Raw genomic sequence first — 18,531 nt, forward strand, 5'->3', positions numbered from 1 at the left:
TATAAAACAGCCTAAGACAAAGGCCTCATATCTAAAATATATCAACAGCTCACTCCAAAACTAATCTCCAAATAAACAACCATCCTATTAAAAGATGGACAAAGACTTAAAGAGAGTCTTCTCTGAAGAAGAAATAAGAATGGCCTATAGACACATGAAGAAATGCTCCACATCTCTGGCCATAAAAGAAATGCAAATCAAAACAACTCTAAGATTCCACCTCACTCCAGTTAGAATGGCCAGGATCAAGAAATCTAATAACAACAGATGCTGGAGGGGATGTGGCCAGAAGGGATCACTACTACACTGTTGGTGGGAGTACAAATTCATTCAACCACTATGGAAAGCAGTATGGCAGTTCCTCAAAAGACTGAACATGGAGCTCCCCTGTGACCCAGCAATTCCACTACTTGGCATTTACCCAATGGTCCAGAAACAAGGACATACTAAATCCACTAGCACAACGATGTTCATTGTAGCACTATTTACCATAGCAAAGATATGGCACCAACCCAGATGCCCCTCAGTTGATGAGTGGATCAACAAGATGTGGTATTTATACACAATGGAATCCTATGCTGATGTCAGAAAGAATGACATCACTCCATTTGTAAAGAAATGGAAAGACTTAGAAAAAATCATATTAAGTGAAGTAAGCCAGACTCAAAGAAACATAGGAATGAGGATTTCCCTCATTTCTCATAATCTGTAGAAACCTTGGGCTCTCCTAGAAGAGATTTACAATAGAGCAAAACATAGATACATAAGGCTATATAGTATAACGCTAAATGAAAGGACCTCCAGGATATAAAAACAAAAGCCTTAATGTACTATGTTATCTCTCATCTCTTTTGCTGTCCCTTGGTTATCTCATATCGGTACAGTATTTCACCTTGTTATCTGATATATTGGATATATGCGTATTGGATTATTTGAAATAGGGTAGGGAAGGGGGGAAAACAAGATGAGGGGTGGGGATGGGGAGAGGGAAATGGGGACCAGAACATGAGAAAGGGTATCAATGCATGTGAAGTAATGCACCCTCTATCTGGTGAATATAATGTAACCCTTCTAAATTAATTACAATGAAAAATATATGGGGAAAAAACAGCCTATAAGGTGCCCTGTCTGCATGTTGGCATCAGGTTTTTTGGGCTTTTCAGCCACTAAAACTGTGCAGCAAATGAACTTTTCTTTCTTTAATTTACTTACTTACTTACTTGCTCTCTTATTCATTTATTTGCCAGTATTGACGATTGAATTCAGGGCCCCATTCCCTCACTTGGCTTTTTCCCTCGAGGCTGGAAATCTACCGCTTGAATCACATCTCCACTTTCAGCTTTGGTTTGGTTGATGGGAGAGAACAGTATCTCAAGCTTTTCTTTCAGGGTCACCTTCCAACCTCAGCCCTCAGGTCTCATCCTCCTAAATAGTTAATGTTACAGGTGTGAGCCACCAGCACAAGGATAAACTTTTCTGTGCATATCACCGTGCATCAAATATTTTGTTATAGCAACCAACAAAGCCATCCAGGAAATAAATTAGTTGGACAGATATGAACATGTATGTTGCTCTCAGGAATGCTGAAGTTTATGGACACATGAAAAGACAAAAACTGTGCGATTCAATGTACAGTGTGGAGACAGTAGAGAAATACAGAAATAGTCGTGACTGCAGTACTCTACTTCAGGGAAAACGTCATCTTGTACACCTTCTCTACCGTGAATAAGCCCGGATTCAGATTCTCGTGGGGTCATTTGAGTCTTGAAACCAAAAATGGTTTGAGGACTCTACTTTCCATCTCCAGCCCTTACTTGTCTGTATTCCAACATCTGTAGAGGCCACCATTCAGTATGGGTTCCACCTACCAAACCTGTGGGTTGTTTACAGGGTTGCCATCTTACCGGAAGGGGCTGGCAGAGAGGAACCTACCCACATTCCCATAGGCCCTGTGGCAAATTCTGGGCCCAAACCCTTCATCCATTACCTCCTCTTCTCACATTATCTATGCAACATTGTTCTGTTGGGAAAATATTTTCACTTTGTAGATAACTGGGCACAGAAGGAATTTGTACTTGGAAAGGATTCTTGAAGGTTGCTTTAGCTTTCTTGTGTATAACCTGACCCTTACTAAATTTAAAAAAAGTATATATATTCAAGCAACAGACATTCCTAGATGTGGCTTCCCCTGATCTGAAAATGAGAGGCTATGAGCCCGCTGCAATTCACTTTGAAGTTGTCACACCAGGGGTCTTGCCACCCCCCCCCCAACACCCACAGCTGTTTCAGGAGGACCAGGCAGTGCTCTGGCTGTCCCAGACTCTGTACAGGCCGTTCTCTGAGACTTCATGAGTCAGGGTGGCCCCATTCTGAACGCCCTGTGCTCTGCTCTTTGCTAGAGGGTGAGGTCAAGGTGGAGTGTTCAGAGATTTCCACCTTGAGAGAAGACAAACAAGTATCTTGAAGAATAGCTCAAGAATTCAAATCTGTAAATGATTTCTAAAAATATATATTCAAGTAGAACAGAGCATTCTTCTGGAACTGGCTTCATCAGGCCAGGACAAGGTGCCATTTCTTTACAGCTGTACTAGCAGGAACAAGAGCCTTGGCCTTTCTTGTGCCTTGGTCCCCTCATCTGTGAAATGTTTGTGTTCATGTTGGGAGCACTGAAACTGGTACCCGACATGGCTTCAAACACAAGAAATGTATTATCGCCCAGTCTGGAGACCAGAAAGGAGGCTAATGCCTCGTGGTGACTGGTGCTTGGTGGTATACCTTACCTCAAAGCTACATCCTCTCCTCTCCTCTCCTCTCCTCTCCTCTCCTCTCCTCTCCTCTCCTCTCCTCTCCTCTCCTCTCCTCTCCTCTCCTCTCCTCTCCTCTCCTCTCCTTTCCTCTCCTCTCCTCTCCTCCCCTCCCCTCCCCTCCCCTCCCCTTCCTTTTCCTCTCTTCTCCTCTTCTCTGCCTCATTATGGGTACTTATGATTCAGTGCTGGGGATTCAATTCAGGAATTTTCACATGTCAGACAAACATTGTACCCCACAAAGATCCACCTTTGTCGTTTTATGTGGAAAGCAGTGATGTGGATTTAATTTTAACTCAATCATCTCTATAATGAGGCTATTTCAAAATAAGATCACGTTCTGAGGTACCCCTCTTCTCCTCTCTTCTCTTCCTTTCTCTTCCTCTTCTCTAGCTTAATGAAGGTGCTTGTTGAGAACAGGCCCTGAGGGGGTTCTAGGGGTATCATCTCTGCTTTTTTTTTTTTGCCAATCCTGGGGCTTGAACTCAGAGTCTGAGCAAAGTCCTGTTCCTGGATTTCTCAAGGCTAGAGTTCTACCACTTGAGCCACAGCCCCATTTTTGTTTTTTTCTATGTATTTGGTACCTAGGAATCGAACCTGGGTCTTTGCATATGCTAGGCAAGCACTCTACCACTAGCCAAGCTCCCAGCCTCATCTCTGTTTTTTCAAAGTAGAATGAGGATGTTAAGAACTGTTGGGGACCGAGTATGGGGTCAGTGACCTTGGACCTGCACAATTGAGTACACAAGGAAGTAAGCTGTTATCATGATTTTGGGCTGTGTCAATTGCTTCTCATTTAACCTGAGACTTGATCGCTGTTTTGTACAAATGTAACCCCTGGCAGTGTCCTGGTTTTGAGAAAAGTATTTAAGGATGAACTTGAAATAAATGGAGCTACAGTCTTAAGCTCATGGCCTTAGGCTATAGTCTTAAGCTCGCCTTAAGCTGGAGTTTTGGGCTGCTGACTTGGGCTGTAGTCCTCCCGACCCCATCTTTTTGTCTTCTTCTTCTTTTCCCAGTCTTCACCCCCAAGGTCAGGAAACCCGGTTCGCTGCCAGCCGGCCAAGAACCACTCTGAGAAGAGAACCATATGTCATACATGGCTTCTGGAGCCAGTTACTTGAGATGTTTCCAGTCTCCACCGTTTAGTAAAGCTATGCTCTGTGCAAACTCTCGAACTTCCCTGGGCCTGTTTGTCACCAGCACAATAGAAATCAGAATAAGAGGGGGTAACAATGTCCAACAAATTAGAATGAGAGGGGGTAACAATGTCCAACAAATTGTGTACTCACTACCTTATGTGTGTAACTGAAACCCCTCTGTACATCATCCTGACAATAAAATTAAATTTAAAAAATTAGAATAAGTCCTCCTGTAAGGAATACCTAACATAATAAACAGTGTACTCAGCATGGCCCAAAGTAAAGGGCTCTGTGCATGAAGTTCTTATTATCTTTTCTTTTGAATTTGTAAATGACAAAGAGTTACATGGTTAAAAGATCAAACACAACAGGGTATACATGGAAAAGTCTTGTTTCTCCATTTATAACTTCTGTGTTATCAGATATAAAGTACTTTTAGAACACTCCCTTCTCTCTTCTCCCTAGCCTTGAGGTATATACGTGTACTGGTTGTGTATCTTTTATGTTAATTTAAGCACTGAGGTCTATTCGATCTTATTCTCCCACCTTTTTATTTTTCATAAAAGGTATATTACACCAATCTTTTGAAGAGTGTTATGAAAAATCCTGGGACCTTTCTAAATCAAGGTCAAGGCACTTCCAAATTCTCCTCACAGCTGATTGAGTCCCCACTATGTTTTAGCAGCTGAAGCAATCCCATCGCTTTTTAGTGAATATTTGGATAATTATTTTTCCTTTGTACTACATACAAGGCTATAATGAATATCTTTGTGTATCATTTTGTAAGAGCATATGTTTATCTGAGGATTAATTTCCAGAAGTGATATACCCCCTGTGGATCTGTGGAGCTTGGGTTAACCTCATTTCCATTGGGCTAAGAGATGCTTGTTTCCCTATAACCTTGCCAAAAAGAGCTAGGGTGTTTATCTCTTAAGTGAAAAAAAAACTGGTCTTTTGGCAGCATTAAGTTGCACATGTGAAAGCCATATGTAGCTGTGTGTGAAAGCACACTTGCGCACCTGTATGTGTGTGTGTGTGTTTGTGTGTGTTTATGTGTGTGTACTCTCCCTGACTTGCCCTTTTTTAAAATTCAGTTTCATTAAAGATTTTTTTCACTTCTCAAATAGCAGGAGTTAGTCTTGGAAACAGGCAGGCAGAGAGCAGCTACGTATGCGGGTTCGAACCCCAGCTCTGTCACTGAGTTGCTGCTGTGTTGTCTGCCATCTCTCACACACAGATCATAGCTTATAGTGTGAGAATCATTGCAAGAAATATTGTACAGGGCATATGAAAGAAGTAAGTAGAAAATAAATGTAACGACTTAAGAAGAATTCTTGATTGTACACTCCTCCTCTACCCTCCCTATCTTCCCTCTCCTATCTCTCCCTCTCCTCTCCCTCCTTTTACCTTTTCCCCCTCCCTCACCTTCTCCTTGTGACATTCAGAGTAGGTCCACAAACATTGCTAAAATATTGCTTGTGAAGCAACATCTCAAATAATCTAGCAGAACTTCATAGCCTTTTCTTATCTAGCCTTGAAAGTTATGCAATGTCACTTCCTCTGCACTCAGCTCAGTTCATCAGTCATAACGGCCCAACCATCTTCAAAAGAAGGACACACAGATCATCTTTCACTAGTCTAAAGCTGCACACTTCCTCTGAGAGGATCATCTCACTACCCCACAGCCCCCTCTCACTCTCCCTTCTTCCCTAATGTACTCTCTTACCCTCCTTCTGAATCCATATGTCTTACCCTATACCATATATTGATATAGTTCTTTCCATTTCTCCAGGATAGCAAGAATATTTTATGACAGTCCCCTCCCAGAACAATTTCTGATGCCTTATTAGAGGCTGTTGAATGCAGGCTCCCTGGGAACACCTAAAAGAAACTCTTAAGACTGGGAGATCAGGAAACATCCTGAAAAAAAATGCACTGGGCATTGCTGTTATGGTATCTTTTCACTTGCATGAATTACATGAGTTAAACAAACAAGGTTTAGAATATATGGGTAAAGAATGCAGTCTTATATTAGCTTACATGTCTCCACTCAAGAGAAATGCTGTCTAATTTATTGTTGAAAGGCTTCTTTTATATAGTATTTATTTTCCTTCTTTGGTTGATCACAGTGCCCTGGTATGTGAGTTGCTGTTAAGGCTTTGTTTGTTGTTGTTGTTTCATTTTGTTTTAAAGCTGGAATCTTCTCTTCATGACAGGAGGACAGCTTTTTCTTTATAGCCCAGAGTTAGACCTCCATTCATCTTGAGGTAGATTACTTTGATCTAAGAAGTGTTTTTCAAACTGAGGTTGAAATACCAGGAGATACATTGTCTTGACAAGCACGTTTTATCTGAGAATCTAGGAAGTGTTTTGCAAACACTGGCTCAGCTTGATGACTTGCCAGGATGAAGGGCAGGTGGTGATGCTGTACACATGGCAGTTCTTGAGCTGTAAAGCATCTGCTGAGTGACTTAAAGAAGTTGAAGAAATGATGCGAAAGACAAAAGGAGCCATTCAAGATCACTTTCCTAATATTTATGCAGTATATTTATTTTAATAACATGTGCTTTGGGCGTGGTGTGTCATTGTCTCCTAACAATTCCTGAGTTCTGCTTTTGTTGTGCCTGCAGGTATCAGACGGCTAACACAATAAATACAAACCAGCCAGGTGTCAACACAATTTTCAGTTTACTTCTGCACCATTTGGCATCATTTACCTTAAGATGGATCCAGGCAAGAATCAGGTTATCCAATTGATGGATTTTACCTGAGGAAGCCATATAAAAAACATAAAATATAGTTTTGCAAATTCACTGGATCTCAAAATATCTAAAAGTCATCAAGCAGGTACACACCCAAAAATCTTGAAGAAGCTATTACTGCTTACAACAATGGGGAAAGGACCAAACTATGCTGAGTTAACAGTAGAAAGATGTATATAACACTCTAACTTGGAATAATTTCCTATCTATAAAGCAAAATGAATTATTCTTAATGTTATTCCTTAAAGAGGGGATACAATTTTAATGGGGAAATGAGCTAAGAAAATTGCCCAGTAAGACTAAAAAATTCAAAGTTCTATTTAATCAAAAATATTTCTGAGTGCTATGGTTGAACTGTGTATTCACAAAATCAACACTTTAAAGTCCTAGCCTTCTGTTAATTTAATTGTATTGTAGTTATTGTACTAAAGAGTTAAGTGAAGATTAATTTATTAGTATAAACCTTAATTCAATAAAACTAGTGAGATTACATACAAAGGAAATAGTCACATGTGAAGAGAAAACATGTGAAAAGAAGACTTAAGAGAAGATCATCATATAAATCAAGGTGTGAGGCTGCACAACAGATTATCTCCACCTCATCTTAATCTCACGCCTCAAATTGTAGGAAAAAGTGGATTTCTGTTGTTTTAGCTTGCAAACAAAGTAATGAGCAATATAATATAATATGATGAGCATAAGATAATGAAGGATGTAAGTACAGAGCATGGATAGGATTGGTAAGCACTTTCTTTTTTTTGTAGCGTAAAGGTGATATACAGAAGGGCTACAGTTATATACATCAGATAATAAGTACAGTTCTTCCTGGACAATGTCTCACTCTCTCCCACTTTTTCCCTTCCATTCACACCCACAAGTTATATAGTTCATTTTCATTTTTAACAGAAATGTCTAGGGAGTATCACTTCTACATTTGTTCATCCATTGTCCCTCCATTTCTATGCCCCCATTTACGGATAAATGAAAGAAACAATCCAAAAAGAAAACAAAATAGCAATGAAGTAAAAAAAAAACCTGTTTCCATTTCCTGAAGTTCATTTCAATAAAATATTATTTTATATGATCAGATACACATAGGCATTGAGCCTTTGTGTTCCTCCCATAAAAATATCCTCCTTTGGTCTCCTTGTGTGGGAATGCTTAGAGTCTAGAGTCCTGTATAATTTTTCTTGTTCCAGTGTATTTTAGATTTATGGTAAGCACTTTCTTCGGGGAAATAGTAGATCATTCAGGGACTGAAATCACATCATTGTCCAGAGGGCAATAAAAAAATCAAAGGGAATAACTGTGTTTTTTTCATTAAGTCCAATGTACAAGTCAACCCCTTAAGAAAAAGAGTCCATAAGTAGGAAGTTAGGAAGAAGTGAATAAATGTTCCACAGTCAACATGTGGCTATTATTAATACAAAGAGAAATAGAGAATGCCCAGGTCCCTGAAGTAGGGTCTGCTCATTTCCTGGTGTGCAGATATCCAGCCCTTCTTCTGAGCCCCCATCACAGGCTAGGTGCTAGGTTTATCCAACAGAGCAGTGTGTGACTCACTCTTCAGTATTTCCAATGGCTCTGCATGGGATCCTCTGAACTCTCACTTACAAAAGATGATCAGAAGAGGTGAGAAAGCTAGAGATACTGTGACATTGATCAGAAACCACCAAGATAGCGATCACCCTACAGAAAGACTGAAACAAAATTCTGATGTGATCATCTAAGTGATAGCAGTTAAGAACAGATAGTCCAGTCCAAAGCAACAAGAAAATAATAAAAAGATCTATGGAGATGTTAATAGATGCGATCTAATGTATTCCCTGAAACCTGTGATGGAGCTATGGAGCTCAGCTCAATGACATGTTTAAGACAATAGTGGCTTCAAGTTTGGTAACATTGTCATGATGATCCCCACACCAACATGAATTTCACCCTTTGGTTATCCTGGATTTGTACCAGGTGTTGTCAAGCGGCATTTCCCAGCACTGTTTGAGCACGAGAATCACTAAAGCACCTTAGCACTTGGTGATATACAGAATCCATCCTTAATTGGATTTCGCTGGCATGAAATGGAAATCACAATTTATTCCCATTTTATTTTATTTTACTAATTTACTTATTTATTTGATTTTAGGGAATGATCCCAAGAATATGTGCATTCTAGGCAATCTCCCAGTTGTAGAGCAACATTCCCAGTCCACGTTCCTGTTTCTAATATCTAAGGATTATAATATGCCACCAGTACACTGAGTCTCAATGCTTGAAGACATAATGTGCAACATTCATCACCTCTTGAGACCAAGCATTCCCAGACAGGCTTTTATTCCCTCAACACTTCCTAACACAGAATTTCTCAGAATTCAGATATGTATTAATAATTCTTCTAGGAAAGCAGATTCTTCTAAGAGCTTTGACAATACACACACACACACACACACATATAATAGATAGGTAGATAGATAGATATACATATATACACACACATATATATAATAGATAGATAGATAGATAGATAGATAGATAGATAGATAGATAGATAGATACCAGATGGACCTGGAGCTTGAATCTGGGTTTGAACTCAGGGTCTAAGCATTGTTCCTGACCTTTTTCAGCTCAAGGCTAACACTTTCTGACTTTGAGCTACAACATTTTGCTAGTTATTTTCAGATAAAGAGTCTCATGGACTTTCATGCCCATGCTGGCTTTGAACCATGATTCTCAGAGCCCAGCTCCCTGAATAGCTAGGCTTGTAGTGTAAACTAACAGTACCTATCTTGTGTAATGTGTATATATATATATATATATAATTTATTTATTTTTTGTGGATAATGTGGCTTGAACTTGGCCTGGGAGCTGTTCCTGAGTTCTTCGGCTCAAGGCTACTCCCCTACCCTTGAGCCAAGCCCCCACCCTTTGGTTATCCTGGATTTGTACCAGGTGTTGTCAAGTGGCATTTCCCAGCACTGTTTGAGCACAAAAAAACACAACAAATCAGAGAAAGGCTGGATAAGTGGGACTGCATTAAACTGCAGAGTTTCTGTATGGCAAAGGACATAGCTAGCAAATTAACTAGGAAGCCTACGGAGTGGGAGAAGATCTTCACTAACCATACAATGGACAAAGGCCTCATATCTAAAATATATCAACAGCTCAAAAAATTGAATTTAACTTCCATAAAATTCTGTCTCTTGATGGAAAGACTTAGAAAAAAATCATATTAAGTGAAGTAAGCCAGACTCAAAGGAGCATAGGCTCAATGGCTTCCCTCATTTGTCATAATCTGTAGAAATCTTGGGCTCTTCTAGCAGAGATTTACAACAGAACAAAACCTAGATTCATAAGGCCATATAGAATGATGCTAAATGAAAGGACCTTTGGGATATAGAAACAAAATCCATATAATGAGTGATTGTTGTCCTTAATGTACTATGTTACCTCTCATCTCTTTTGCTGTCCCTTGGTTATCTCATATTGTTACAGTATTTCACCTGGTTATCATATATATTGTATATATCAGATTTGGTTATTTGGTTATTTGAAGTTGGATAGGGAAGGGAGGAAAACAAGATGAGGGGGAGGGAAATGGGGACCAAGATATGAGAAAGGGTATCAACGTATGTGAAGTAATACACCTTCTATCTGGTGAATATAATGTAACCCATCTATTAACTACAATAAAAATATATGAAAAAAGAAGATAAAAAATCTCATCAGGACCCCTGACATTCTGGATGGTGTAGACAAAATCCAGGCCTACAAAAATGTCATCTCCATTTCATAGGCTTCCTTAGCAACAGGCAATTATTGCACAAAACTATGTGGGTAATTCATCAGGAGAACATACCAGAGAGAATTAAAAATGTAGCTCTGTCCAAGACTATATGGGAAAGGAACACCCTTATTTTTATCTTTTACTTACTCATTCAAAGACCACTTCCCAAGAACCTAATTATGTTCTGTATATTCCATAAGCAAGTTGAATAAAACCTAAAAGTTCTCTCTCACTGTGTTTCTTAGATAATGCCTTTAGGTCAGAGAATCACAAATTTTCATTTGGTTTGTTGTTTTGAACATTGTTGTACTCCCCTGGCTTGACATAAACAGTTAGCAAATAGCTGTTGAATGCATGAGTGGGAGAATAGATTAGTTAAATGAAATATGTGTTTGCCAAGGTGCTTATGATATAGGGAAAAAGATGGTGCTCTAGCAATAGTATACAGAAAAGTAAACTACAAGGTAAATTAGTGTGGTGAATTAGAAATGGAACAATTGAAGACCTGAAGATGTGGAAACATAACTCATCCTAAAGTTACATTTAATGTTGCTAGAACTTAGGTGGGAAAAAAAGGGAAGATAGAAAGTTGGGAAGGGAATAGGTATGTAGAGCTATCTAGGTCAAGTGTTGTTAGATTTATATTCCGACTATACATATGGCCCCAAACTTAGTGGCTTAAAACACAAGTTTATCATCCCATATTTCTGGATGTCAGAAATGTGAAGTGGGTCTCATTGAACCAAATCAAAGTGTCAGCAAGGCTGAATTCCTTCATGGATGCTCTAGAGAAGAATCAGTTCCCTTGAATCCCCAGGTATTTGACCTGTCTGTATCTCTTGACCCATAGACCCATTCTGACCTCTTCAGAGCCAGTGTTAATGAATGAGTAGAGTCACTCTTCATGTCTTCAATTTCTCCATGTCTTGTCTTTACACTTCACTGAATGCCTTTTAAAGAGCATATGTGATTCAAACCAGCCCTACCCTAAACATTGGCTAAGCTTCCATTAATCACAAGTGTGATGTCTCTGGCCACACAAAGTAGTCACAGAGTCCATGGATTATGGATACCTTTGGGAATCATTGCTTACACAGTGTTAGAAAAAGTTGGGCATTCCAGCAATTGTAAAACCTTGATTTCTACAAGAGAGTTTTCAGAAGGGGATGATAACATCATATTTGTATTTCTAAATGATCCTTCTGGAAGTCTTATACAAACTAAGAAAAAAACTGACAGCATTCACGTAGGAAAGACTACTAGGAGTGTAGACCAGAAAAAAACATCTGGAAGACATGAAGAAGGAAGGATGGATTGGAATGCCTCTTTGTAAGATTGCCAGCAACAGGTTTCAGTGGTGGGTGAGATCTCAGAGATGAGGACGGAGGGGATGCAGAATTAGACAAATAACAACCAGGTCTCTGACTAGGATAACTGAATAAATGAAGGAGCAGATTTGAAAGCAAAGGAAAAATAATGATTTCCTTATGGAACACATTGAGTGCAATAGTCCATGATGACGTCCAAGTGCAGATGTCCAGTTAGAAAATATATTCAAAACTTGAAGCTTCAAGAGAAAAGTCTGGACTAAAAGTTTATCTATGGAATATCATTAGAACACTCCAAAGCTCTGGGTAAAGCACATGGAGGAAAGAGAAGCGAGTGAGGGAAAGTTAGAAAAAAAAAAAACGAGGAGAGGCAAAGACAATGACAGAAGTGTTGTGAAAACACAACACTTGAAAGACTCCAGGAATCTTTATACAAGAGTAGCATACTGAGCAGAAAAGAAAGAAGATGTGTCATGTCATTCTATAAAGAGTGGTCACTGCATCAAACGCTGTATGAAAGTCACAGCCCAAGGAAACCATCAACGACTTGGGCAAAAGCATTCACAGGGCAGGAAGGTTGAGATGTACTCAGGAGGTTGGAATGACAGATCAGATTGTAGACTAATTTTTCAAGACCCTAGGCTAAAATGCAGAGGATTTAGAAATAGTCAAATAAGTATGAAGGGGGATGAGGGCTTAGGGACGATGAGAGGAAAGTATTAATATATTTATAGTAATTCCTTTAAGATGCGTTCTTATGAGGAGAGGAGGGAGAAGGGTAGCTGGAAGTAAATGTGACTAGGGAGAAGGTTTATCTGTAAATTGGCTAAATTGTTTAGAGTCACTGATTTGAACACATTGTGTTACAAATGGAGAGGAACTGTTCAGGATGGAGAATTGAACATAGAGAATGTATTCAGCTGACCAGAGTCTCAAAATGGAGGGGCTGGCAAAATCTGGTCATTTCTCTTGTACAAAGAGGCTGTGGGGTTCCAGGTCAAGGGAATAGAATGAGGGTGTTTGTAGGATTCTTGGGTATTTTTTTGGCAAGGGTGTTTCTTTTCTGTCAATAGAATTATTGTTCAAGATGATGCTGTGATTAGAAAAACCCAGATGGTGAGCTAAGAAAGAAAAGTTCAAAGCCAGAAAAGATGCCACTAGACACCATGTCTGGAGTGGGAGGCGAGGCTAAATATGCCAAAGAGTCTGACGTCAAAACTCAGAAAGTCCTGACTTGTCAGAGTCAGAGTCAGAAAGTCAGACTCTGACTGAAGTGCAGTGTGAAGTGGTAGTGTGTCCACTTTTACAGCATACATCTAGAATCCTGGAAAGAGGGGACTTAATTTATGAGGTGTTGGGTAATAGGGACTGGCTGAATTGGCCAGCTTAAATTAGCAAGAGAGCCAAGCAATTCCAAGCTTCTCCAGACTCCCAGGCAAAGGAGATGTACAAAAAAGAAAGAAAGAAAAGATGAAAGAGAGAGAGAGAGAAAGAAAGAAAGAAAGAAAGAAAGAAAGAAAGAAAGAAAGAAGGAAGGAAGGAAGGAAGGAAGGAAGGAAGGAAAGAAAGAAAGAAAGAAAGAAAGAAAGAAAGAAAGAAAGAAAGAAAGAAAGAAAAGAAGTTTTAGCTTCAGGCTGAGAGTTTAGCCTAGTGGTAGAGTGGTTGCCTAGCATGCCTGAAGATCAGGAGTCGATTCCTTGTATCACATACAAAGAAAAAGCCAGAGGTGGTGCTGTGGTTCAAATGTTAAAGCTCTTGCCTTGAGAAAGCCTAATGATGGTGCTCAGGCCCTGAGTTCAAGCCCCAGGACTGGCAAAAAAAAAATGAAAAGAATTTTTAGCTTCAACAGATTTATCATGTAACTGAAAATATAATAGTAATTGCTGTCCAGTGTCTGCCAGGACACATTGTTATTTTTCCTCATCCTCTTTACTATTGATATTATTGGGTTAAGAATTAAATTACAGTACAGTAAGAAAAAAGATGAGTTACAATTCAAAAGTAGCACATAATTAGGTGTCAGTTGGGATCTGTAGTAAAAGGATTTGTAGCATGATTTGGAAAGGGGAACAGAGGTAAAATGAATTGGAGTAGTTTGTGAAGACTTCTTGGAAACAGGTTTCCAGGATGGTTATTACAAACTGGTGTGTTTTGTTTTCTTCATTATAGCCCAGAGTCAAGGCAAGAAGATGACTCTCCATGGCCTGTAGACCCCATAGACTGTAGAATAAGCCCCTGGAGTAAATGGTCCCCTTGTGATCCTTGCCTCAAGGAAAGGGTAAGTATTTGTCCTCATCCCTCCTCACTTCCTCAGAGGGAAACTGGATTTCTGGTACCTCCAGGAAAATGATGATGCAGCCAGGCGCTCCTACAACCCAGAAAGAGAGATACCTATTGAAATGCTTGTGGAAAACAGGTCCAACGATGTCAAATGTTATACAACAGACTGAATGAGTGTCACAACAACTCATCTGTGAGAGAGACTTTCAAAACCTCTACTTTAAGTGACTCTCATGGCTGCTCTGTCACTTCTCTTATAAAACTATTGGTTCATTTGGGGTGATTTTTAGGTATGGGAGGGGAAAGTTGGCTACCGTGGTGTGAGTGCTATTTTAGATGGTAATCTTTCTTTGGCATTGAACAGTCTAACCTTTCCAGCTGATTTTGTGCAGTTTCGCTCAAGAAGCATTGAAGTCTTTGGGCAATTTAAAGGGAAAAGTTGCCATGATTCTCTGGGAGACAGACAAGCATGCGTGCCCGCTGAGCCTTGTGTGGAGGCCAAGGACGGCTGTGGAAATGACTTCCAGTGTGGTACAGGTAACTCTGGCTCTCCAGTTGCTCACTATGAGCCAGCCACATCATGTCTCTAGGAACACATTTCCTGTGCCCAGCAAGGGCATCTGTAGATTCTATTCTGTAAAGGAATTTCAAGTGGGTTTGGCTGATACATCACCTGCTACCTTAAACAACATTAGATGCCATGAAAGAAAGAGAGAAAAGCTGATATTTGACATCATGTCTTCGCTCATTTTGATCACAGGCAGGTGTATAAAGAGGAGACTGCTGTGTAATGGTGACAATGACTGCGGAGACTTTTCAGATGAGGATGAATGTGACAGGGACCCCCGTCCACCCTGCCGTGACCGAGTGGTAGAGGAGTCTGAGCTGGCACGAACGGCAGGCTTTGGGTTTGTATTTCACTAGCACTTTTCAAGATAAATAGAGAGGTAGGGGGGATCTCCAACTCCCTCGTTTTGAGAGCTGAGAAAGAATGTGTCCAATGGGTTCAGCTTGTATAACCTTTGGGTTCAGATTCTCTGTGAATGACATTTGAACCCAAAGCAAGTCAGTATCTTGGGTTACTTTTTCTAATCTGATTTCTCACTCCTGCCTCCTGTGAATTTCTCAATTTTTCCAAGTCCTTGACTTCCACGTACTATGACTTTCTTCCAGCATTTGATGCAGCATTTACGTATTTCCTAAAATGCCTTAGGTCTTTAGCCTAAAGATGAGAATTGACTGGAATGGATTCTCCTGGGTCTTGACCTGGGCAGAGCTCCTTATTAAATGGCTATGAATGGTATGGACTTGTCCAAAACCTGACAACCGAATCACTGCAGGCTTGAATGAGCCACAACTCCTTTTTCTGCTTTCTCAGAAAAATACTGTGTGTTTACATTACTATTGTGTTTTGCTTTCTTTGAGACCCAAGAAAACAGTTTTGTCTTCAATCTCAACAAGGGAACTTGAAACAGGATTGTTATTTATTCTCAGTGTAAATTTGTATTTTGTCCTATAGGAGAATGACTACAAAACTTTTGGCCCACTCTGCAGGGAAAAAAACAATCATTCATAATCTATTGGCCTCCTTTGTTGGGAAAAGAAAAATTGGTTAGAGAGCAGTTGCCAAGGTATTTCCTAATGAGACATCCCAGAATGCTGGCAAGGAACCCTTCGATACCTCACGGTCTACCGCAGGCAGGGTTGGTGTTAGGAACATTTCAGGGCTGATCCTCCAAGCTGAGAGCAGGAGCCCCAATGACAGACAAAGGCAGCTGAGGAGGTGGTCCTGATGAACTCCGTCCATCAACATTTTATAAGTTACATGTCCTGTTACTATGAGCAAAACTGTGTTAGAAATTTAGCCTTTGTAGAGCCCATTATTCTATAACAGCTTTTCTTTGCATTAAACCTTCTTGCACATTCCATCTCTATAGATTTTAATCATCTTGTGAGGTCACTGAAAGAAGTTTTCTATTCATTTCACCCACAAAATCACACATTCCTTCATTTTTCATTGTATTCATTTTGCAAACAAAAACTGAAGTCATTATTTTAATATGTGGAAATTCATCTAAAACTGTAGTTTTCTACCACACTACCTTATTTGTCTCTCTATATAACCTTTATCATCTATATTTCCTCCACACCACTGTCAAGTCCAAAAGTCAGCATCTTATCTGCAAAACAAAGCTAGCTTTAAGTAAATTACACTCCTGAAATAATAATTTATTACCCAGATATTTGAATTTAGAATAGGCGAGCGTAAATTGGTAATTAATGTTTAAGAAGAGGCAACATGGAAGGTTGTAGTTCCTATAAAAATAAATTGCAAGGGCTTTATGTAATTAACTTACATTATTTGTATTCAAAGAAATATCTCTCACAAAGTATTATGCCAGGAAGATTCAGTTGTATCACAAATCTTTCAGTCTCTTACAGGCATCTGAAATCCTCAATAAGTACTCAGGGAAATCTTCCAATCCATCTTGAATTCCTCAAAAAAAACCCGTAAATCCAAACCAGCTGTAAATGATGTAAAATATGCAAGGGATTACTTTTTTTGTATGATCTAAGCATAACACCATGTCTCTGTGAAGAGCTCTCTTGCCAGTTCACCTGGCAAATTGGAACTGCTTGTGGTTCTAGATGCAGGTGTGGAAGCAAGAACCTCTAGGCAATGCCAAATAACACACTTAAAAAATTATTTTCCAGATGATTGCTTTCTGTCCATGAGAAGTTTTCCTATTTCTAGGCAGAAAAATCTTGGCTCATTCAAGATCAGCTTGGATGTCTCTGCAGTAGTGGAATTGAGTCAAGAGTTTTTGAAATATCTCTTCCTTAGTTGTATTCTAGGCTGTGGATCAGCTTCATTGTTAATTTTCCAGATGAATCCAGTGAATTTTCAATTCTATACAATAATAACCTTATATTTAAGATATGCTTGCTTTGGGGTAGAGAGAACTTCTACAAGGGAAAACCAGTATGTTTAAAACAACTGTTTATCAATTTATAACTTTAACTGCAAATTTCAACTTCTACATGTACTTTTCTTCTCAGAAAATTGAAAGACTTCAACTGCATTCAAATTGTTGAGCCATTCTCTTTTCTTCTATATTATACATATCCCTTCATAAGTAACGTAATCTCCGATTTTACTGCAGGACTGGAAAGACCAAACCCATCTCCAAAACTTGGTACTCTGATGCTCTGGAAATTAAACCATCTCTAATGTTTTTGTTAATCCTAAATATTAACAAATGACTTAATCTAATGGAATGAGGCCATGGCTCACTGTGAGAATGCTTTTATGGCACTAGCTCCATGACGGGCACCACAATAGCTCAAACAAACAAATGCATATTAATCCATAGTGGATTAATGGACAATGAAAATGAAAGAATAGTATGTGTGCAATCATTTTGCAAATTATGTTTTTATCTTTATATTTTTATCTTTAAATTTTAAACAAAGGCATTATCAGTCAACCTATCAGTGCACAAGTACCATGTATCTTGACAACTGTCGTCCCTCTCATCATCTTCTTTGCTATATAACTTGGAGAAACTTAGAAACTTGTTGGCATTTTATGATAGAATCCCTTTATTTGTACCTACTTATTCATTTTTAAATAAAGAGTATCATCATTCACACCTATAAAAATGAAAAGAAGGAATAGCATTGATGTTGAACTCTGGATCTTCCCAGATTCTGTAATACTCATCCCTGAATACAGAAAGTAATCTGCTAATTTGAAAATAAGCCCATGCTTTTCATTGGGATACCTTTCAAATATAATTTTACTTGTGTATAGTAACGATTTCTTAAATTAACAGTCTTAAATGGAAACCTAATAATGAAGACTTAAAAAAAAAAACACACATTGGAGGTTGGAAACACGGCCTACTGGTAGAGTGCTTGCCTATTGTACATGAAGCCCTGGATTTGCTTCCTCCATACCACATACACAAAAGGAAAAGAAAGCCGGAAATGGTGCTGTGGCACAAGTGGCAGGGTGCGAGCCTTGAGAAAACCTAAGAACAATGCCCAGATCCTCAGTTCAAGTCCCAGGGCTGGCAAATAACAAAAAAAATACACCTTGATCAAACAGTTAGTACTTTAAATTAATATCTGTTTGATAATTTCCTATACCCTTAAATAGATAGTAATAATGAACTACATAATAATAACTACTTAAATAAACATATTAATACATAAACCACATCATATCAGATTAGATTTCCTGTAGGAGATTGGTGTCCTTCATCTCTATAGTATTTATGTTTATTAAATTTGCTTTTTTAAAAAAGTGGAAAATTAGATTTTAAAGTATGATTTATAGTATGGTGAGGAGTTACATCCTTTGCAGCTATTCAAGGTTAAGATGAAAAATAATAGGTATCATACTAAAAATGCTCAAGTATGCATAATTTATCA

The 18,531-nt window shown here is 39.0% G+C and overlaps 1 protein-coding gene across 1 annotated transcript in view; it reads left to right on the forward strand.

The window, feature by feature from the left end:
* C9 (complement C9) overlaps positions 1–18,531 on the forward strand; it is a 36,180-nt gene that overhangs the window by 1,039 nt on the left and 16,610 nt on the right. Inside the window, exons 2-4 of the mRNA XM_090332018.1 lie at positions 13,984–14,092; positions 14,487–14,631; positions 14,855–15,002. Coding sequence (XP_090188144.1) covers positions 13,984–14,092; positions 14,487–14,631; positions 14,855–15,002 — 402 coding nt within the window. The remainder of the gene's footprint in view (positions 1–13,983; positions 14,093–14,486; positions 14,632–14,854; positions 15,003–18,531) is intronic.

This window comes from Megascapheus bottae, chromosome 4, assembly GCF_031878675.1.
Source record: "Megascapheus bottae isolate mThoBot1 chromosome 4, mThoBot2.hap1, whole genome shotgun sequence".
Taxonomy (NCBI): domain Eukaryota; kingdom Metazoa; phylum Chordata; class Mammalia; order Rodentia; family Geomyidae; genus Megascapheus; species Megascapheus bottae.